Source organism: Ranitomeya imitator, chromosome 9, assembly GCF_032444005.1.
Source record: "Ranitomeya imitator isolate aRanImi1 chromosome 9, aRanImi1.pri, whole genome shotgun sequence".
NCBI lineage: Eukaryota > Metazoa > Chordata > Amphibia > Anura > Dendrobatidae > Ranitomeya > Ranitomeya imitator.
Window position 1 is genome coordinate 8,232,660 of NC_091290.1, and position 23,329 is coordinate 8,255,988.

The window sequence follows — 23,329 nt, forward strand, 5'->3', positions numbered from 1 at the left end:
TACCACTTGTGACCACAGAAGTGAACTCAGCCACAGAATTCACAACAGGGGTCCAACGCTGCTGCTCCAGTCATTGATCATCGACTGCAGAACAGACATCAACAGCGCTGCAGCCGATCACTGCGATCAGCTTGTAGACGGCATGAGCTTTTGAGCTCAGCGATTGGCCACAGAGTGTTCGACATGACGTCACCTTAGCGGCTTGTACGCAGTCATCGGCACAGCGGTGAGAGGCAGCGCCGGACCCGGGGAGGGTGAGGAAAACATCGGTTTATGGGACTTTCTTTGCGTTCCTGAGTCTATGGGGGTTAATCCTTAAATTGGTGTCTCTGTATCCATATTGACCAGTTATGTGGTGTGAATTATACTCCACAACGTCAGAAAAAAAAACAATTCCATGATTCAAAATAAGGCAATTGGAATAACAAAAATCAGAAAAGTGATTTTATTTTAGTGCAAAAAAGTAAAAATAGAACAATAAATCTGACGTCGCAGAATAAGGAGATGTCCGTTATATCAAATCGTCATCATTGACCGAGAATTTCTGCTTTCTGTTGTTTTTCTTCATTCTGCCCAGAAAAAAAAGTGTAAAACAAAAAAAAGTGCTAAAGTCGCATGTACCTGAAAATGTTACCAATGGCAAGAAAAGCGCAAATATCAGCCGTCACATCGGAAAGTTGTAAAACCAGTAAAGATTCCTCTTTATTTCTGCAGCACAAGAAGAAACAAAAAATTTACAACATAAAAAATCCACGCAGATTTGATGTTGGGTTTTTTTTTCTAGTTCTTCCCATAAAAAGCTGTAATAAAAATTACTTAATATTATTATTATTATTATTATTATTATTATTATTATTATTATTATAGAGCCATTTAATAAATACGACTCTTCCTGCAAAAAAATAAAAAATAATAATAATATATAGATACATTTTCTGGGTTTTAAGATGTGAAGATGAAAATAAAAATCTTTTGTCCTAAAGGCCTGAAAGGGTTAATTCTTGTGGGTGCTGTATGTGTCTTTTTTTTTTTTTTGCATTTCCAGTGGTTGATCCAAACATTCTGCCCTGGTAAAAGGAAAATCCTTCTTGTCCTGCAGAAGAGAAAACTCCTTATGTCCTTGATGCAACGGTGACGTCCCACATCTCGCCACTAGAGGGAGCCTCACATTACTCAGGAAGGATCTTTCTTATTGCTGTTCCACACTGGGCCTCTAGGGGCATTAGGAGAGTAGGACAGATGCTTTGCGTCTTAATGTCACATGACCTGACGTAATAACTATGCAACCATCTTTGTACACCGCGACTTAACGGCAGCCATGTTTCTACTACTCTTGTGTGTTGCAGGGATACCATTCCCCAACAGGAAGTGCGGGGGCCGGACATTTTGCGAGGCTATGGCTGCCGGCTGCGGGTCCGGATCCCTACTGCGGACTCTTGTGCTGTTATCGGGGCAGATTCTGGCCGCCGTACACACCGCGCAGGCCCGTCAGCTGCGCCTCGTCACTGTGGTGAGTGGGAGAGGACGGCGGCCATTCTACAGACCCCGGAAGTGGCTCCTTCCGGGAGGGAGGGAGGGAGGGGTCAGCTGATTATTGCCAGGAAGGCTCCTTAACCCCTTAATGACCAGCCTCCCTTTTTATAAAATGGTATCACTTGTGGGGGGGGTGGGAAGGGTTCCAATTTATAGGACCCCCATAGTCTCTTCACACCTGGATTGGTCCCTAAAAAAGTAAATGTTGTAAATTTCCTTGAAAAAAAAAAATGAGAAATTGCTGCTCCATTTTTAAACCTCCTAAAATGCGAACAAAATAAAAGAACATTTTACAAATGGCGCCGATGTGAAGCCGACATGTGGGAAATGTTGTCTATTAATGGTTTTCTGTGATCTAATACCCGGCCCTCGGGGCCGGAGCGTGCGGCTCTGTGTATTTCTATGCGCTGAATGCTCCGGTCCCGAGTGTCGGGTATTGAGGGGCGACTTCTGACGATCTGGATTAGGCCGGGGTCACACTCCACTAATGTGAGAAGCTCGCGCCTCAGTACCCGGGCGGCCCTCGGGGCCGGAGCGTGCGGCTCTGTGTATTTCTATGCGCTGAATGCACCGGTCCCGAGTGTCGGGTATTGAGGGGCGACTTCTGACGATCTGGATTAGGCCGGGGTCACACTCCACTAATGTGAGAAGCTCGCGCCTCAGTACCCGGGCGGCCCTCGGGGCCGGAGCGTGCGGCTCTGTGTATTTCTATGCGCTGAATGCACCGGTCCCGAGTGTCGGGTATTGAGGGGCGACTTCTGACGATCTGGATTAGGCCGGGGTCACACTCCACTAATGTGAGAAGCTCGCGCCTCAGTACCCGGGCGGCCCTCGGGGCCGGAGCGTGCGGCTCTGTGTATTTCTATGCGCTGAATGCACCGGTCCCGAGTGTCGGGTATTGAGGGGCGACTTCTGACGATCTGGATTAGGCCGGGGTCACACTCCCCTAATGTGAGAAGCTCGCGCCTCAGTACCCGGGCGGCCCTCGGGGCCGGAGCGTGCGGCTCTGTGTATTTCTATGCGCTGAATGCACCGGTCCCGAGTGTCGGGTATTGAGGGGCGACTTCTGACGATCTGGATTAGGCCGGGGTCACACTCCACTAATGTGAGAAGCTCGCGCCTCAGTACCCGGGCGGCCCTCGGGGCCGGAGCGTGCGGCTCTGTGTATTTCTATGCGCTGAATGCACCGGTCCCGAGTGTCGGGTATTGAGGGGCGACTTCTGACGATCTGGATTAGGCCGGGGTCACACTCCCCTAATGTGAGAAGCTCGCGCCTCAGTACCCGGGCGGCCCTCGGGGCCGGAGCGTGCGGCTCTGTGTATTTCTATGCGCTGAATGCTCCGATCCCGAGTGTCGGGTATTGACGGGCGACTTCTGACGATCTGGATTAGGCCGGGGTCACACTCCCCTAATGTGAGAAGCTCGCGCCTCAGTACCCGGGCGGCCCTCGGGGCCGGAGCGTGCGGCTCTGTGTATTTCTATGCGCTGAATGCACCGGTCCCGAGTGTCGGGTATTGAGGGGCGACTTCTGACGATCTGGATTAGGCCGGGGTCACACTCCACTAATGTGAGAAGCTCGCACCTCAGTACCCGGGCGGCCCTCGGGGCCGGAGCGTGCGGCTCTGTGTATTTCTATGCGCTGAATGCACCGGTCCCGAGTGTCGGGTATTGAGGCGCGACTTCTGACGATCTGGATTAGGCCGGGGTCACACTCCCCTAATGTGAGAAGCTCGCGCCTCAGTACCCAGGCGGCCCTCGGGGCCGGAGCGTGCGGCTCTATGTATTTCTATGCGCTGAATGCACCGGTCCCGAGTATTGAGGCGCGACTTCTGACGATCTGGATTAGGCCGGGGTCACACTCCACTAATGTGAGAAGCTCGCGCCTCAGTACCCGGGCGGCCCTCGGGGCCGGAGCGTGCGGCTCTGTGTATTTCTATGCGCTGAATGCATCGGTCCCGAGTGTCGGGTATTGAGGGGCGACTTCTGACGATCTGGATTAGGCCGGGGTCACACTCCACTAATGTGAGAAGCTCGCGCCTCAGTACCCGGGCGGCCCTCGGGGCCGGAGCGTGCGGCTCTGTGTATTTCTATGCGCTGAATGCTCCGGTCCCGAGTGTCGGGTATTGAGGGGCGACTTCTGACGATCTGGATTAGGCCGGGGTCACACTCCACTAATGTGAGAAGCTCGCGCCTCAGTACCCGGGCGGCCCTCGAGGCCGGAGCGTGAGGCTCTGTGTATTTCTATGCGCTGAATGCATCGGTCCCGAGTATTGAGGCGCGACTTCTGACGATCTGGATTAGGCCGGGGTCACACTCCCCTAATGTGAGAAGCTCGCGCCTCAGTACCCGGGCGGCCCTCGGGGCCGGAGCGTGCGGCTCTATGTATTTCTATGCGCTGAATGCACCGGTCCCGAGTATTAAGGCGCGACTTCTGACGATCTGGATTAGGCCGGGGTCACACTCCACTAATGTGAGAAGCTCGCGCCTCAGTACCCGGGCGGCCCTCGGGGCCGGAGCGTGCGGCTCTATGTATTTCTATGCGCTGAATGCACCGGTCCCGAGTGTCGGGTATTGAGGGGCGACTTCTGACGATCTGGATTAGGCCGGGGTCACACTCCACTAATGTGAGAAGCTCGCGCCTCAGTACCCGGGCGGCCCTCGGGGCCGGAGCGTGCGGCTCTGTGTATTTCTATGCGCTGAATGCACCGGTCCCGAGTGTCGGGTATTGAGGGGCGACTTCTGACGATCTGGATTAGGCCGGGGTCACACTCCCCTAATGTGAGAAGCTCGCGCCTCAGTACCCGGGCGGCCCTCGGGGCCGGAGCGTGCGGCTCTATGTATTTCTATGCGCTGAATGCACCGGTCCCGAGTATTGAGGCGCGACTTCTGACGATCTGGATTAGGCCGGGGTCACACTCCACTAATGTGAGAAGCTCGCGCCTCAGTACCCGGGCGGCCCTCGGGGCCGGAGCGTGCGGCTCTGTGTATTTCTATGCGCTGAATGCACCGGTCCCGAGTGTCGGGTATTGAGGGGCGACTTCTGACGATCTGGATTAGGCCGGGGTCACACTCCCCTAATGTGAGAAGCTCGCGCCTCAGTACCCGGGCGGCCCTCGGGGCCGGAGCGTGCGGCTCTGTGTATTTCTATGCGCTGAATGCACCGGTCCCGAGTATTGAGGCGCGACTTCTGACGATCTGGATTAGGCCGGGGTCACACTCCCCTAATGTGAGAAGCTCGTGCCTCAGTACCCGGGCGGCCCTCGGGGCCGGAGCGTGCGGCTCTATGTATTTCTATGCGCTGAATGCACCGGTCCCGAGTATTGAGGCGCGACTTCTGACGATCTGGATTAGGCCGGGGTCACACTCCACTAATGTGAGAAGCTCGCGCCTCAGTACCCGGGCGGCCCTCGGGGCCGGAGCGTGCGGCTCTGTGTATTTCTATGCGCTGAATGCACCGGTCCCGAGTGTCGGGTATTGAGGGGCGACTTCTGACGATCTGGATTAGGCCGGGGTCACACTCCACTAATGTGAGAAGCTCGCGCCTCAGTACCCGGGCGGCCCTCGGGGCCGGAGCGTGCGGCTCTGTGTATTTCTATGCGCTGAATGCACCGGTCCTGAGTGTCGGGTATTGAGGGGCGACTTCTGACGATCTGGATTAGGCCGGGGTCACACTCCCCTAATGTGAGAAGCTCGCGCCTCAGTACCCGGGCGGCCCTCGGGGCCGGAGCGTGCGGCTCTATGTATTTCTATGCGCTGAATGCACCGGTCCCGAGTATTGAGGCGCGACTTCTGACGATCTGGATTAGGCCGGGGTCACACTCCCCTAATGTGAGAAGCTCGCGCCTCAGTACCCGGGCGGCCCTCGGGGCCGGAGCGTGCGGCTCTGTGTATTTCTATGCGCTGAATGCACCGGTCCCGAGTGTCGGGTATTGAGGGGCGACTTCTGACGATCTGGATTAGGCCGGGGTCACACTCCCCTAATGTGAGAAGCTCGCGCCTCAGTACCCGGGCGGCCCTCGGGGCCGGAGCGTGCGGCTCTGTGTATTTCTATGCGCTGAATGCACCGGTCCCGAGTGTCGGGTATTGAGGGGCGACTTCTGACGATCTGGATTAGGCCGGGGTCACACTCCACTAATGTGAGAAGCTCGCGCCTCAGTACCCGGGCGGCCCTCGGGGCCGGAGCGTGCGGCTCTGTGTATTTCTATGCGCTGAATGCACCGGTCCCGAGTGTCGGGTATTGAGGGGCGACTTCTGACGATCTGGATTAGGCCGGGGTCACACTCCCCTAATGTGAGAAGCTCGCGCCTCAGTACCCGGGCGGCCTTCGGGGCCGGAGCGTGCGGCTCTGTGTATTTCTATGCGCTGAATGCACCGGTCCCGAGTGTCGGGTATTGAGGGGCGACTTCTGACGATCTGGATTAGGCCGGGGTCACACTCCCCTAATGTGAGAAGCTCGCGCCTCAGTACCCGGGCGGCCCTCGGGGCCGGAGCGTGCGGCTCTGTGTATTTCTATGCGCTGAATGCACCGGTCCCGAGTGTCGGGTATTGAGGGGCGACTTCTGACCATCTGGATTAGGCCGGGGTCACACTCCCCTAATGTGAGAAGCTCGCGCCTCAGTACCCGGGCGGCCCTCGGGGCCGGAGCGTGCGGCTCTGTGTATTTCTATGCGCTGAATGCACCGGTCCCGAGTGTCTGGTATTGAGGGGCGACTTCTGACGATCTGGATTAGGCCGGGGTCACACTCCCCTAATGTGAGAAGCTCGCGCCTCAGTACCCGGGCGGCCCTCGGGGCCGGAGCGTGCGGCTCTGTGTATTTCTATGGGCTGAATGCACCGGTCCCGAGTATTGAGGCGCGACTTCTGACGATCTGGATTAGGCCGGGGTCACACTCCCCTAATGTGAGAAGCTCGCGTCTCAGTACCCGGGCGGCCCTCGGGGCCGGAGCGTGCGGCTCTATGTATTTCTATGCGCTGAATGCACCGGTCCCGAGTGTCGGGTATTGAGGGGCGACTTCTGACGATCTGGATTAGGCCGGGGTCACACTCCCCTAATGTGAGAAGCTCGCGCCTCAGTACCCGGGCGGCCCTCGGGGCCGGAGCGTGCGGCTCTGTGTATTTCTATGCGCTGAATGCACCGGTCCCGAGTATTGAGGCGCGACTTCCCCGCATTGCAAGTGTGACCCCGGCCTTAAAGGAATAATCATTCAAAGTTTTAAAATTGCATTTTTTTTGTCAAATTGTCAAATTTCTGATATTTTTTTTATAAATAAACACAAAACATATAGGCATAAATTTACCATAAAGTACAACACGTCAGAAGACATTCTCAAAATTATTCAGATCTGTTGAAGCGTTCCAGAGTTATTAGCACATAAAGGGACACCGGTCAGATTTCAAAAATTTGGCTCTGTCACTAAGGGGTTAATTATGAAAGAAACTACTTTTAGAAAGTGACCAGTGGTCTGAGCGCTGACCGCCACATACTAAGCAGCCGCTGCTCATAGAAGTCCATGGAGGTTGTGTCTAGGCTGCAGCTTATGTGCTCAGTGCTGTTCACACCTAAAGAATATAGGAAAAAATGCAAATAACTGTAGAACGACGGAGACATTAGACGCTGAGTGAGGAACGTGGCGTAAGGAGAGGACACGGCGAGGTCAGAACGCGAGGTCAGAAGGAGAGGACAAGGCGGGGGGCGGAAGGAGAGGATACGACAGGGGAGCGGAAGGAGAGGACAAGGCGAGGGCGGAAGGATAGGACAAGGCTGGGGCGGAAGGAGAGGACAAGGCGGGGGGCGGAAAGAGAGGATACGACAGGGGGGCGGGAGGAGAGGACAAGGCGGGGTCGGAAGGATAGGACAAGGCGGGGGCGGAAGGAGAGGACAAGGCGGGGGGCGGAAGGAGAGGACAAGGCGGGGGGCGGAAGGAGAGGACACTGCGGGGGGCGAGGGAGAGGAAATGGTGGGGGGCGGAAGGAGAGGACACGGCGGGGGGCGGAAGGAGAGGACATGGCGGGGGCAGAAGGAGAGGACACGGCGGGGGGCGGAAGGAGAGGACACGGCGGGGGGCGGAAGGCGAGGACAAGGCAGGGGGTGGAAGGAGAGGACAAGGCGGGGGGGCGGAAGGAGAGGACATGGCGGGGGCGGAAGGAGAGGACACGGCGGGGGCGGAAGGAGAGGACACGGCGGGGGGCGGAAGGAGAGGACACGGCGGGGGGCGGAAGGAGAGGACACGGCGGGGGGCGGAAGGAGAGGATACGACGGGGGCGGGAGGAGAGGACAAGGCGGGGGGCGGAAGGAGAGGACAAGGCGGGGGCGGAGGGAGAGGATACGACGGGGGCGGGAGGAGAGGACAAGGCGGGGGCGTAAGGATAGGACAAGGCGGGGGCGGAAGGAGAGGACAAGGCGGGGGGCGAAAGGAGAGGACAAGGCGGGGGGCGGAAGGAGAGGACACTGCGGGGGGCGAGGGAGAGGAAATGGTGGGGGGCGGAAGGAGAGGACACGGCGGGGGGCGGAAGGAGAGGACATGGCGGGGCAGAAGGAGAGGACACGGCGGGGGGCGGAAGGAGAGGACACGGCGGGGGCGGAAGGAGAGGACAAGGCGGGGCGGAAGGATAGGACAAGGTGGGGGCGGAAGGAGAGGACACGGCGGGGGCGGAAGGAGAGGACATGGCGGGGGCGGAAGGAGAGGACAAGGCGGGGGCGGAAGGATAGGACAAGGCGGGGGGCGGAAGGAGAGGACACGGCAGGGGGGCGGAAGGAGAGGACACGGCGGGGGGCGGAAGGAGAGGACACGGCGGGGGGCGGAAGGAGAGGACACGGCGGGGGCGGAAGGATAGGACAAGGCGGGGGGTGGAAGGAGAGGACACGGCAGGGGGCGGAAGGAGAGGACACGGCGGGGGGCGGAAGGAGAGGACACGGCGGGGGGCGGAAGGAGAGGATACGACGGGGGGCGGGAGGAGAGGACATGGCAGGGGGCAGAAGGAGAGGACACGGCGGGGGGCGGAAGGAGAGGACACGGGGGGCGGAAGGACAGGACAAGGCGGGGGGCGAAAGGAGAGGACAAGGCGGGGGGCGGAAGGAGAGGACACGGCAGGTGGGCGGAAGGAGAGGACACGGCGGGGGCGGAAGGAGAGGACACGGCGGGGGCGGAAGGAGAGGACAAGGCCGGGGCGGAAGGAGAGGACAAGGCGGGGGCGGAAGGATAGGACAAGGCGGGGGGCGGAAGGATATGACAAGGCGGGGGGCGGAAGGAGAGGACACGGCAGGGGGGCGGAAGGAGAGGACACGGCGGGGGGCGGAAGGAGAGGACATGGCGGGGGCGGAAGGATAGGACAAGGCGGGGGGTGGAAGGAGAGGACACGGCAGGGGGGCGGAAGGAGAGGACACGGCGGGGGGCGGAAGGAGAGGACATGGCGGGGGCGGAAGGAGAGGACAAGGCGGGGGGCGGAAGGAGAGGACACGGCAGGGGGGCGGAAGGAGAGGACACGGCAGGGGGGCGGAAGGAGAGGACACGGCGGGGGCGGAAGGAGATGACATGGCGGGGGCGGAAGGAGAGGACAAGGCGGGGCGGAAGGATAGGACAAGGCGGGGGGCGGAAGGAGAGGACACGGCAGGGGGGCGGAAGGAGAGGACACGGCGAGGGGCGGAAGGAGAGGACACGGCGGGGGCGGAAGGAGAAGACAAGGCGGGGCGGAAGGATAGGACAAGGCGGGGGGCGGAAGGAGAGGACACGGCAGGGGGGCGGAAGGAGAGGACACGGCAGGGGGGGCGGAAGGAGAGGACACGGCGGGGGGCGGAAGGAGAGGACACGGCGGGGGTACAGAAGGAGAGGACATGGCGGGGGGCAAAGGAAAGGACACGGCAGGGGGGGCGAAGGAAAGGATACGGCAGCGGGGGCGAAAGAAAGGACACAGCAGGGGGCGAAGGAGGGGACACGGGGGGCGGAAGGAGAGAAAATGGTGGGGGCGGAAGGAGAGGGCACTGCGGGGGGTGGAAGGAGAGAACACTGCGGGGGCCGGAAGGAGAGGGCACTGCGGGGGGGGGGGGTGGAAGGAGAGAACACTGCGGGGGCCGGAAGGAGAGGGCACTGCGGGGGGGGGGGTGGAAGGAGAGGACACTGCGGGGGGCGGAAGGAGAGGACACTGCGGGGGCCGGAAGGAGAGGGCACTGCGGGGGGCGGAAGGAGAGGACACTGCGGGGGGCGGAAGGAGAGGACACTGCGGGGGGTGGAAGGAGAGGACACTACGGCAGCCGGAAGGAGAGGGCACTGCGGGGGGCGGAAGGAGAGGACACTGCGGGGGGCGGAAGGAGAGGACACTGCGGGGGGCGGAAGGAGAGGACACTGCGGGGGGCGGAAGGAGAGGACACTGCGGGGGGCTGAAGGAGAGGACAAGGCGGGGCGGAAGGAGAGGACAAGGCGGGGGGAGGAAGGAGAGGACAAGGCGGGGGCGGAAGGAGAGGACACGGCGGGGGGCGGAAGGAGAGGACACTGCGGGGGGCGGAAGGAGAGGGCAGGGCTGAGGCTCAGCTCAGGGACATGGCAGGCGTCAGAGGAACCAGGCACGTGGGGGTGGAGAGATCGGACACAGCAGAGGTGAAGGCTTGGGGACATAGCGGGAGCGGATACTTGGGGTGGGCTGACGGACCAAGACACGTGGGATACAGTGGGCAGAAGTATGTGATACACTCTGGCAGTGGGCCCACAGTGGATGCTCAGCCGTCTGCAGCCGACATTATGCCCCCCGGTCTCTCGGACCCTTCAGATCGCCAAATGTTGGTAAAACATTCAGGTCGTGTCTGTTCCGATTTTCTGTTTCATCTGACGAGAAAATCATGAAGATTGACAGTCCAGGCCGCGGCCGGCGCTCAGCGTCTTCCGACGCCCGCTGCAGTCACCATTGATTCCCGAGCTGATTATTCCCCTGCGGAGAATCTGCAGATCCACAGAATATCTTCCCGTGTGAATGAGCGCCTGTGAACGCTGTGCTGTGTGCGGTGCCGCACTGGTGATGGCGGCTCTCACGTGGTTTATCTTCCAGGTGTATCGGCACGGCGACCGCTCCCCTGTGAAGACCTATCCCACCGATGTGCATCAGGAGAGCGCCTGGCCCCAGGGATTTGGGCAGCTGACGCAGGTAGGATTGGCGCCTCTGTCTATCGATGTTCTCAGCATCTAGTTTTCTGAGTTGCACATTTTTGTGAAACTTTTTGTTTAGATTGGGATGAGGCAGCACTGGGATTTGGGACAGGCGCTGCGAGCACGTTACAAAGGATTCCTGAACGAGTCGTACGACAGGCACGAGGTAAGAACTTCTCAGGGCTGGGGAACTTTGGCACAATATCACGGCGCCTTATATTTGCTTCCTGTCCCTTCCGCAGATCTATGTGAGGAGCACAGACGTGGACCGCACACTGATGAGTGCAGAGGCGAACCTGGCCGGCCTGTACCCACCTGTGGGTGCAGAGGTTTTCAACCCAAATATCAGCTGGCAGCCGATCCCGGTGCACACGGTGCCTGACTCTGAAGAGCGGGTGAGTAAGGCCGGGTCACACTTTCGTGTGCAATGTGAGAAACTCGCACATCAATACCCGCCACTGCCGCCGGCACTCATAGAAATACATGCAGCCGCACGCTCCGCTCCCGAGTGCCAGGTATTGATGCCAGAGGCTCACACGAGTTTCTCAGGCTAGTTTCACATTTGCGTTTAAATCCGCAGCGTTTAAAACGCATCCACAAGTGGTGGAAAAAACGCGTACAAACGCGGCCTTTTTTAGACGCATGCGGTGTCGCATGCGGTTAAAAAAAACGCCGCGTTTATATGCGTGTTTTTCCTGCGTTTGCTTTTTTTGGTACGCATGATGAGAAATTTCACAAGAGAAAAATCAAGATAACCAGACACCGCCAGTGGGACTACAGAGGGCGTGTATTATGACGAAACGCGGAACGGTTTAAACGCCTCCCCCAAAAGAAATTCATGAATAGCTGTTTTTTGGTCATTCTGCTTCACAAAAATCGGAATAAAAAGCGATCAAAAATGTCACGTGCCCGAAAATGTTACCAATAAAAATGTCAACTCGTCCCGCAAAAAACAAGACCTCACATGACTCTGTGGACCAAAATATGGAAAAATTGTAGCTCTCAAAATGTGGTAACGCAAAAAATATTTTTTGGAATAAAAAGCATCTTTTAGTGTGTGACATCTGCTAATCATAAAAATCCACTAGAAACCCCCCTATAAATAGAAATCAAACCCCCCTTCATCAACTCCTTAGTTAGGGAAAAATTAAAAAAATGTATTTATTTCCATTTTCCCGTTAGGGTTAGGGTTAGGCTAGGGCTAGGGTTAGGCTAGGGTTAGGGTTTGGATCCCTTTATCACCTTGATGGTGGGGGGTGGCTTATCAGTGTCTAGACTTGTTTTTCTCTATTGAAACGCATGCTTTCAAAAACGCAACCAAGCGCGTGTGCTTAAAAACGCATGCGTTTACATAGAGAGCAATGCGTTTTTTTTGTCGCAATCCTTGCGCAATTGACCGCATGCGTTTCCTGGCGGCAAATAGACGCCTCTAGAAATTACTACATGTTGCATTTCCGCGCCAAGCCGCAAACGACGAAAAAACTCATGCGTCGTAAAACGCGAGAAAACAAAAACTCACGCGTTATTAATGTTAAATACAGGAAAACAAAATGCATGCGGTATGCGGTACAAACGCTGCGGCAACAACCGCGAATGTGAAACCAGACTCACATTGCATTCGTAAGTGTGACCTCGGCCTAATGGCATCAGTGGCGGTGCTCAGGTACACAAGGGCGTGTGCGGACCTCCTAGCATGCGAATAGCAGATCCGAGTCTCATCCCACCTTTTTGACGTCTATATTTTTAACCCTACATTTGTAGTTTGGATTGATGCTGTATTTTACCATATGATCTGCTGAGAAACGGGGGAAAATTCCCAGTACGCAGCAGCGCCATTTACTGCCGTTGTCAACTGCAGCAAGCAGAGGCAGGAGCCGCATGTAACGCCGCTCCATACACCCGCTCCAGTGTGTGACAGACGTGCGGCACGTGATGGCGAAGGTGGTGCTAGGTTTTGCTGTTGACCCCATACTTTTTTTATTTCAGCTCTTAAAGTTTCCAATTCTACCTTGTCCGAAATATCTGAAGCTACAAGAAGAGACGCGGCACTCGCCTGAGTATGTCAACAAGACCAGAGACAGTCTGGTAAGTCTGGCAGAGGCCGTGTGCCCGGCGGAGGCAGTGTGCCCAGCTTGTCACATTGCTTCATCCTCGCACCTCTTTATTCTGTAGGATTTCCTGCACATGGTCGCCAATAAGACCGGACTGTCGGACTGCTCCCTAGAGTCTGTATGGACGGTCTCCGACGTCTTGTTCTGCGAGGTCAGTCATTTCTAGCATTTATTCATGACACTGAATTCTGCCGAAATCTTTCCGATATCGGGGATTTTAGGAAATGTTATTAATGTGCGATTGTGAGGTCTCTGCACCCCCCATTCACAGGACCCCCACTGATCAGCAGCACTCGCTGGAGTGCAGATCCGGACTCGTGTGGTTCTGGCACTAGTTAATTCCTGCAAATCCGCTCAGCCATTATTGTGAATGCATTTTGGTTCATGACGTCACTGGCAGTGAAAGGGTTATCGGACCATCAGTCGAAGGGAAGGGGCCATAGTGGGTGAGGGATGTGCCGCCCACACGTGGGGCTCTCCAGGTATCGCTAATCTACAATTCTAATGATACATTGAAGCCGCATGGTGTAGTGGGATGATGAGAATTGTAGTTTTCACAAGTTGGGGAGCAGAGTTGTAGTCCATTCACATCACATACGTGGTAAATGGCGCCATAGGGGTCTATCGGACCCTTTGGCTGATGGACGCCGCTGTGTGGGACCAGTCACCGACACATGTGAAGGATAAACAACAATTACCCATGTCATGTACATGAAATCGACGTCATTATAGCGAGCGAGTGATGGCCATTGGCCACCTGTGACCGGTACCTGGCCCCGGGCCTCCATATGTGTCCGTTACATAAATGCAACCTCTAGTCTATGGACAATGGAGGACACTGTCACAACCTCCTTTGGGAGACTTTGCCAATCAGTGCTGCAGAGTCATGCTTCTCACCCTCGTTCTTCTGCCCCTTTCAATCATTGGGGTCCTTGGCTCCTGTGCCCCCCAATATAACCGATGGCAGACGAAAGGGAAAAAAAAAAGACTCTGGTCCTTTAAATGTTTATCTTTCATTCAGAATTATGAATTTAGTCTTTTTTGCCATAGTCGAGACACAACCTGAGCCTCCCGTCCTGGGCGACAAGAGACGTCCTGGAGCGACTGCGCGACTTGAAGGATTTCAGCTTCAGATTTCTCTTTGGGATCATCGAGCAGGAGCAGAAGGCGCGGCTGCAGGGAGGTGAGAGCTGCCGATTCCGCCGGTGACCCAATGGTGCTGTGTGCAGCCAGAACAGTCGGCGCCGGCTGTCGTGCACTTTTATAGGTAACGTGCTCTGCTTTCTGCAGGTGTATTGGTGGATCAGATCCTGAAGAATCTAACAGCGGCCGCACACAGCAACTCTGCGGGCCTGAAACTGATCGCATACTCAACGGTAAGTGGCTGATTTATGGATGTGCCATGACCTGAATTTCTGGTTTGCCTCTTACTGGGCCTTTTGAGTACACAATTGTCATCTCCATCCTCTAAACATCACTATACATAGACTGCAGCACGAGTTCCCAGCGATCAGTCAGCGAGCTCGTCCTCTGGTCTCATCCTCTTCTCCATCCTCTATGCATCACTTCACATAGCAGACTGCAGCATGAGTTCCCAGCGATCAGTCAGTGAGCTCGTCCTCTGGTCTCTGCCTCTTCTCCATCCACTATGCATCACTACACATAGCAAACTGCAGCATGAGTTCCCAGCGATCAATCATCGAGCTTGTCCTCTGGTCTGTAACTCTTCTCCATCCTCTATTCATCACTGTACTTAGAATGCAGCATTCGTTCCCAGCGATCGGTCAGTGAGCTCGTCCTCTGGTCTCTGCCTCTTCTCCATCCACTATGCATCACTACACATAGCAAACTGCAGCATGAGTTCCCAGCGATCAGTCGGCAAGCTCGTCCTCTGGTCTCTGCCTCTTCTCCATCCTCAATGCATCACTGTATATAGACTGCAGCATGAGTTCCCAGTGATCAGTCGGCAAGCTCGTCCTCTGGTCTCTGCCTCTTCTCCATCCTCAATGCATCACTGTATATAGACTGCAGCATGAGTTCCCAGCGATCAGTCGGCAAGCTCGTCCTCTGGTCTCTGCCTCTTCTCCATCCTCAATGCATCACTGTATATAGACTGCAGCATGAGTTCCCAGTGATCAGTCGGCAAGCTCGTCCTCTGGTCTCTGCCTCTTCTCCATCCTCTATGCATCACTGTATATGCACCATGTTCCAAATTATTATGCAAATTATATTTTTCTCGGATTTGCTTAAATGGTCGGTGCAAATGACAGTCAGTCTAATAAAAGTCATCCCCCGTTAGATTATACATCAAATTTTATTGAAGAAACCTCCCAATGATAACAGTATAATCTCCAAAATGAATAAAAACTCAAAATGCACTGTTCCAAATTATTAGGCACAGTAGAATTTCTAAACATTTGATATGTTTTAAAGAACTGAAAATGCTCATTTGTGGAATTTGCAGCATTAGGAGGTCACATTTACTGAACAAAAAAGCTATTTAACGCCAAAACATCCTTACAGGCCAGGGAGCCGAATACTTTCGCAAGGCACTGTATGTCTGGGCCCACTGCAACTGTTTCTGCTTGTGAACACAGTTTAGGGGTGGCCGAATAGTAGGTTTATGCACCACAGCAAGCCTTTGAAGGATCCTACACCTTGAGGTTCGAGGGACTCCAGACGCACCAGCAGCTTCAAATAACTGTTTGCTGCTTTGTAATGGTATTTTGGCAGCTGCTTTCTTAATGCAATGAACTTGCCCGGCAGAAACCTTCCTCATTATGCCTTTATCTGCATGAACTTTGTCTGTGCTCTGTTTTAGTCACAAATCTCTTCACAGTATGATGATCACTCTTAAGTTTTCGTGAAATATCTAATGTTTTCACACCTTGTCCAAGGCATTGCACTATTTAACGCTTTCCACCAGCAGAGATCCTTTTTAGTTCCCATATTGCTTGAAACCTTTGGCTTGCTTAATAATGTGGAACGTTATTTTTAAGTAGTTTTACTTTAATTAGAACCACCTGGAAAACTAATTATCACATGTGTTTAAGATTGATTTCAGTGATCCATTGAGCCCTGAGACACAATACCATCCATGAGTTTATTTGAAAAACAAAACAATTAAATATTTATGACACTTAAATCCAATTTGCATAATAATTTGGAGCAAGGTGTAGACTGCAGCAAGAGTTCCCAGCGATCAGTCAGCGAGTTCATCCTCTGGTCTCTGCCTCTTGTCCATCCTCTATTCATCACTGTACATAGAATGCAGCATGCGTTCCCAGCGATCAGTCAGCGAGCTCGTCCTCTGGTCTCTGCCTCTTCTCCATCCTCTATTCATAACTGTATATAGACCTCAGTATGAGTTCCCAGCAATCAGTCAGCGAGTTCGTCCTCTTGTCTCTCCCTCTTCTCCATCCTCTATGCATCACTGTATATAGACTGCAGCATGAGTTCCCAGCGATCAGTCAGTGAGTTCGTTCTCTGGTCTTTGCCTCTTCTCCATCCTCAATTAGTCACTGTATATAGACTGCAGCATGAGTTCCCAGCGATCAGTCAGCGAGTTCGTTCTCTGGTCTCTGCCTCTTCTCCATCCTCTATGCATCACTGTATATAGACTGCAGCATGAGTTCCCAGCGATCAGTCAGCGAGTTCGTTCTCTGGTCTCTGCCTCTTCTCCATCCTCTGTGCATCACTGTATATAGACTGCAGCATGAGTTCCCAGCGATCAGTCAGTGAGTTCATCCTCTGGTCTCTGCCTCTTCTCCATCCTCAATTAGTCACTGTATATACAGGTCCTTCTCAAAAAATTAGCATATAGTGTTAAATTTCATTATTTACCATAATGTAATGATTACAATTAAACTTTCATATATTATAGATTCATTATCCACCAACTGAAATTTGTCAGGTCTTTTATTGTTTTAATACTGATGATTTTGGCATACAACTCCTGATAACCCAAAAAACCTGTCTCAAAAAATTAGCATATCAAGAAAAGGTTCTCTAAACGACCTATTACCCTAATCTTCTGAATCAACTAATTAACTCTAAACACATGCAAAAGATACCTGAGGCTTTTATAAACTCCCTGCCTGGTTCATTACTCAAAACCCCCATCATGGGTAAGACTAGCGACCTGACAGATGTCAAGAAGGCCATCATTGACACCCTCAAGCAAGAGGGTAAGACCCAGAAAGAAATTTCTCAACAAATAGGCTGTTCCCAGAGTGCTGTATCAAGGCACCTCAATGGTAAGTCTGTTGGAAGGAAACAATGTGGCAGAAAACGCTGTACAACGAGAAGAGGAGACCGGACCCTGAGGAAGATTGTGGAGAAGGACCGATTCCAGACCTTGGGGAACCTGAGGAAGCAGTGGACTGAGTCTGGTGTGGAAACATCCAGAGCCACCGTGCACAGGCGTGTGCAGGAAATGGGCTACAGGTGCCGCATTCCCCAGGTAAAGCCACTTTTGAACCATAAACAGCGGCAGAGGCGCCTGACCTGGGCTACAGAGAAGCAGCACTGGACTGTTGCTAAGTGGTCCCAAGTACTTTTTTCTGATGAAAGCAAATTTTGCATGTCATTCGGAAATCAAGGTGCCAGAGTCTGGAGGAAGACTGGGGAGAAAGAAATGCCAAAATGCCTGAAGTCCAGTGTCAAGTACCCACGGTCAGTGATGGTGTGGGGTGCCATGTCAGCTGCTGGTGTTGGTCCACTGTGTTTCATCAAGGGCAGGGTCAATGCAGCTAGCTATCAGGAGATTTTGGAGCACTTCATGCTTCCATCGGCTGAAATGCTTTATGGAGATGAAGATTTCATTTTTCAGCACGACCTGGCACCTGCTCACAGTGCCAAAACCACTGGTAAATGGTTTACTGACCATGGTATTACTGTGCTCAATTGGCCTGCCAACTCTCCTGACCTGAACCCCATAGAGAATCTGTGGGATATTGTGAAGAGAAAGTTGAGAGACGCAAGACCCAACACTCTGGATGAGCTTAAGGCCGCTATTGAAGCATCCTGGGCCTCCATAACCTCTCAGCAGTGTCACAGGCTGATTGCCTCCATGCCACGCCGCATTGAAGCAGTCATTTCTGCCAAAGGATTCCCCACCAAGTATTGAGTGCATAACTGAACATTATTATTTGTTGTTTTTTTTTGTTTGTTATTAAAAAACACTTTTATTTGATTGGATGGGTGAAATATGCTAATTTTTTGAGACAGGTTTTTTGGGTTATCAGGAGTTGTATGCCAAAATCATCAGTATTAAAACAATAAAAGACCTGACAAATTTCAGTTGGTGGATAATGAATCTATACTATATGAAAGTTTAATTGTAATCATTACATTATGGTAAATAATGAAATTTAACACTATATGCTAATTTTTTGAGAAGGACCTGTAGACTGCAGCATGAGTTCCCAGCGATCAGTCAGCGAGTTCATCCTCTGGTCTCTGCCTCTTCTCCATCCTCAATTAGTCACTGTATATAGACTGCAGCATGAGTTCCCAGCGATCAGTCAGCGAGTTCGTCCTCTGGTCTCTCCCTCTTCTCCATCCTCTATGCATCACTGTATATAGACTGCAGCATGAGTTCCCAGCAATCAGTCAGCGAGTTCGTCCTCTGGTCTCTCCCTCTTCTCCATCCTCTATGCATCACTGTATATAGACTGCAGCATGAGTTCCCAGCAATCAGTCAGCGAGTTCATCCTCTGGTCTCTGCCTCTTCTCCATCCTCAATTAGTCACTGTATATAGAATGCAGCATGAGTTCCCAGCGATCAGTCAGCGAGTTCGTCCTCTGGTCTCTCCCTCTTCTCCATCCTCTATGCATCACTGTATATAGACTGCAGCATGAGTTCCCAGCGATCAGTCAGCGAGCTCGTTCACTGATCTGTAACTCTTTTCTCTCTAGTCGCGAGTCTTCATATGAACTACATTAATGACCAGATGAAAGTTGAGTTTTTAAGTCCTAAATAAACTAAGAAAAAAGCTGAGAGCAGCAATCAATCAGAACGATGGCGGTCTTCGATGTGCAGCGATATATAGAGGATGCAGAAGACAATGTGCAAAGTTTTCAATCAATCCCAATAGTAAAATAAATTCCCCCGAGGGTCCTGTGTCATTTGGGCAGATTCCTGACACCCCCCCAGTATCAGTAGGATCTCCCCCTGTATTCCCACACGAGGACCCCCACCTCCAGCCTTGGCATGAACCTCGGGCGGATGATGGCCACCAGATATATCATGGCCTCTCTCGTCTTGCAGTCTGCAGTCATGATTTCTGACCCTGTCTCCTCAGCACGACACCACGCTGGGCGCCCTGCAAATGGCGCTGGACGTCTACAATGGAAAACAGGCCCCGTACGCATCCTGCCATATATTCGAGCTGCACGAGGAGTCTTCGGGGTAGGACATCACCGTAATCCGCTGCTATCACCAGTTGCTGATATTTCCCCCAGTGACACGTTTGGTATTTGTGCAGTGGAGACGATTATCGCATTGTGCAACTTACTGATATATTCCCATTAGATATGGCGCAAAATGATTCACAGGTGCCGGTCCATCAGCCACATCAGATCTATGGGAGCCCAGAAAATCGCCTCCAACTTGGCGGCCTCCGAGGCTCTTCTTATGATTGGCCGACCTACTGTGACATCATCGAGACGCACGTGTGAAGCATTGACTAATCAGGCACGGATGCCGTCAGGTCGGAGACGACGTTCTGGCTGCTTTGTGGCCACAGATTACCGGCGTGGTTGATGCACCAGATCCTGTGAATCGATTCTATTAGCCACGTCATGGCGATTTGTGGGGCTGGCTGCCTGCTCAGATCAATAACGACCGTGGAGGGGGCTGGCTGAGCTGCCATCTCCCATTATATGGCAGTGATGGAGGAAGAGGAGGCCGCGGAAGATCGGGAACCTTTAAACATTTATAGAGCATTAACCTTTTTTTAATGGAAAACCCCTTTAAGGATGATGTCGGGGCATCGATCACTCTGACGTCTCCTCCACATCCATCGTTAATGCTGTTTTCATTGTCTTCTACCAGAAACTTTACAGTGGAGATGTACTTCAGGAACGACAGCTCGCAGCCGCCCTTCCCCGTGACGTTACCGGGCTGCGCGCACAGCTGCCCCCTAGAAAAGTTTCAGAGCTTACTGGATCGAGTCATCGCTAAAGACTGGGAGAAAGAGTGTCAGCTCTCCGGTCCAGACAACAACAAAGGTGAGGGAGCGGCGCAGATACTTCCTGACTAATAATCCTGGACCCATGCGAGGAGGCCGGTAGCGTGGCGGAGGCTGCTGCGCCTCCTGTTGGAGCCAGGATGATGGTGGCGTGCTCCAGCGTCTCACCCTGCGGCTTTCTCTTCTCTCCTGCACAGAAGTCATCATGGGTCTGGTCGCCATCGGCTGCATCCTCTTCCTCCTCATCATCCTGCTGCTCACGGTGCTTTTCCGGCAGAAGTCTCCCACCAGCGGCTACCAGCACGTCTCCAGCCTGGGCGAGGATCAGAGCTGATTTCACTGCCTTCTTGTTGCCGCAGAGGGATTTTTAATTCTTAGAAAATCTTTTACATTTTATTCTTTTAAAACATTATTTCTTTAACCTCCAGGAAAAGGGTTTTAATGGGAACAAAGCGACACGAGCGATCACGTGGACTGAGGAAACTAGGTCTCCAGCACTGCGTGCGCTGGGACTATCGCCATCTCTGCGGGTGGGTCTCCTGGCTCCCCATACACAGACTGTAGTTCAGTGGTCTCAGATACATTTATGGGGTCTTGTTCTATTCTGCGCCGGCCACAGAAGGTAAAAGATAAAGTCACGTTGGTGCAGCCCGTCCACTACGTCCTCCATGATCATCGGGGGGTTTATATGCACATACTGCTGTCCAGACCCCATATCTGTAGTGTCACCCACTGTACCCGTAGGGGGCAGCACAGGCCATTCACCCCCAGATATTTTCTGGAAAGGTTATAACTTTGTTTTTGTTTTCCAGCCTTGTACGTGTCGGCGTCTCCTGTTTTTCCTGTTTGCAGTACTTTTCTCTGCCAGTAATCCTGCGCCCGTCACATTCAGGAAACACTAAATATTCCCGATGTGACCGAATAGAATTTTTTCGAGTTTTGCTACTTCAGGGTTTTTTAAGGCAATTTTTAAAGCAGTAGCACATTTTACCCTTTCTACAAGTCCTAATAGGAAATCTGGACTTTTTGTTTTTAGACGATTGCTCGTCGTCAGCGGCTCCGTCCATGTATCGCACCGTCTTCCGTTTATATGTTCGTCCGTCGAGTAATATTACAGGGTGAGATTGAGGGATTGTGTCTGAACCCTCACTTTGCGCTGTCAGGGCCGCCATTATTTTTACATATTGTCACATTTGTTTTTGTATGATCATTGCTGTCTGAGCAGCCGCGCGCTACTGTAGTCGATCTTAATAACCCTTAGGGATCTGCTGCTAAGCAAAACTGTCGTCCTAACTGGCGGTGCGATCCCACAGGCGGGCTGCCGCCGTGTGCGGTGCGAGTACTGGGGATCCTACAGGCGGGCTGCCGCATGCTCCACAAGTACTGGGGATGTTACAGGCGGGCCGCCGCATGCTCCACAAGTACTGGGGATCCTACAGGCGGGCCGCCGCATGCTCCACAAGTACTGGGGATCTTACAGGCGGGCCCCCATATGCGGTACTGGGGATCTTACAGGCGGGCCCCCATGTGTGGTACTGGGGATCCTACAGGTGGGCCCCCATGTGCGGTACTGGGGTTCCAACAGTCGGGCCGCTGCGTGTTCCACAAGTACTGGGGATCCTACAGGCGGGCCCCCACGTGCGGTACTGGGGATCCTACAGGCGGGCCGCCGCATGCTCCACAAGTACTGGGGATCCCACAGGCAGGCCGCCGCATGCTCCACAAGTACTGGGGATTCTACAGGCGGGCCCCCACGTGCGGTACTGGGGATCCTACAGGTGGGCCGCCGCATGCTCCACAAGTACTGGGGATCCTACAGGCGGGCCGCCGCATGCTCCACAAGTACTGGGGATCCTACAGGCGGGCCGCCACATGCTCCACGAGTACTGGGGATCCTACAGGCGGGCCGCCACATGCTCCACGAGTACTGGGGATCCTACAGGCGGGCCGCCACATGCTCCACGAGTACTGGGGATCCTACAGGCGGGCCGCCACATGCTCCACGAGTACTGGAGATCCTACAGATGTGATTTGCTGCCTATGGATTGGTGATTTTGCACACTGACTTTTCTGTACTTTATGTGGTTTTTGTTCGTTTCTTTATCTGTCTAATGAATGTAATGTGATTTTTTTTTTTTTTTTACTCAATAAACATTGGAAGGATCGGGGCAGAGATGTTGGCACCAAATAATTTATTATAAAGTCACCATCTCACATTGGGAAGTGTGCGGCTTTTTCTGAGTCACTTGTGTAAAAAATTTGTGCCACAATCACAACTGATCACCTGCCTATAAGGTAAGGGATACGTCACTGATCATTGGGGACCCTCTCAGCAGTCATAAGGGCAGAATGGCGGTCAAGTACATAGGCTGCTGACGGACACGCCTCACCACCGAGGAGTTCACTTACAGGACATGTAGGAGCCAGCGAAACTAAAATCAACGGCTTATGAAAGTACAGGGGATCTCAGCAGCTGTAATGCTAAAAAGTGCCCAGATTAGTGACGGGGGCTGTATACAGGCCGATAATGAGTACGCAGCGTAACTATCATGGCCCCGAGGTGCGGGGTCTCTAGGCTGCGTTCTTACCTTCGGCTTTGGTGTGTAGTGTAAGATCTACAAGGTGTGATCTCTGCAGCAGGAGGATCCTGGGCAGCGCTGATGGGTTAATACCCATGGATATTCCCAGGCTACATGACTCTGTGGACCAAAATATGGAAAAATTATAGCTCTCAAAATGTGGAGACGCAAAAACTATTTTTTGCAATAAAAAGCGTCTTTTAGAGTGTGACAGCTGCCAATCATAAAAATCCGCTAAAAAACCCGCTATAAAAGTAAATCAAACCCCCCTTCATCACCCCCTTAGGCCAGGTTCACATTACGTCCAGGCAGTCCGTTAGACGGACTGCGTTACACCGCAGTATGACACAGTCTGTTAACGCTGCCATTAAACTCTATTTTGGGCATGCGCTAGCGATGTGCCGTCATTGAGTGACGGACCCTGGGACGCGGGCTGCAGCGTTTCCGGGTCCGTCACTGCTAGCACAGATAGAGCATCTGCTAGCTCTAGTTGCGCTAGTGCAATCAAATTTCGGCCCTTGCGTTAACGCAGCCCGTTTAACGCATGTGTTGAACGGGCTGCATTAACGCTATATGAACCTAGCCTTAGGGAAAAAATTATAAAATTTAAAAAATGTATTTCCATTTTCCGGTTAGGGTTGGGGATAAAGTTAGGGTTGAGGCTAAAGTTAGGGTTAGGCTTGGGGCTAAAGTTATGGCTTGGGCTACAGTTAGGGTTGAGGCTAAAGTTAGGGTTGGGGCTAAAGTTAGGGCTACAGTTAGGGATGGGGCTACAGCTA

At 53.3% G+C, this 23,329-nt stretch overlaps 1 protein-coding gene across 1 annotated transcript; it reads left to right on the forward strand.

Moving 5' to 3' along the window:
• Positions 1-1,354: 1,354 nt before the first annotated feature.
• ACP2 (acid phosphatase 2, lysosomal) lies at positions 1,355-22,139 on the forward strand. Its single transcript, XM_069739918.1, has 11 exons — positions 1,355-1,510; positions 10,570-10,665; positions 10,747-10,833; positions 10,910-11,062; positions 12,654-12,752; positions 12,840-12,929; positions 13,829-13,961; positions 14,069-14,154; positions 19,084-19,190; positions 19,836-20,011; positions 20,169-22,139. Exons 1-11 carry the CDS (start codon positions 1,397-1,399, stop codon positions 20,303-20,305), a joined length of 1,278 nt encoding a protein of 425 aa, XP_069596019.1. The 5' UTR covers positions 1,355-1,396; the 3' UTR covers positions 20,306-22,139.
• Positions 22,140-23,329: the final 1,190 nt, after the last annotated feature.

What these genes read in the sequence shown, in the direction of transcription:
- ACP2 (XM_069739918.1), top strand. Translation starts at nt 1,397, where the DNA reads ATGGCTGCCGGCTGCGGGTCCGGATCCCTACTGCGGACTCTTGTGCTG. An exon ending in GAAGGCGCGGCTGCAGGGAG is followed by an intron (nt 13,962 to 14,068) that starts GTGAGAGCTGCC and finishes TGCTTTCTGCAG; the next exon opens with GTGTATTGGTGGATCAGATC. An exon ending in CTGCACGAGGAGTCTTCGGG is followed by an intron (nt 19,191 to 19,835) that starts GTAGGACATCAC and finishes GTCTTCTACCAG; the next exon opens with AAACTTTACAGTGGAGATGT.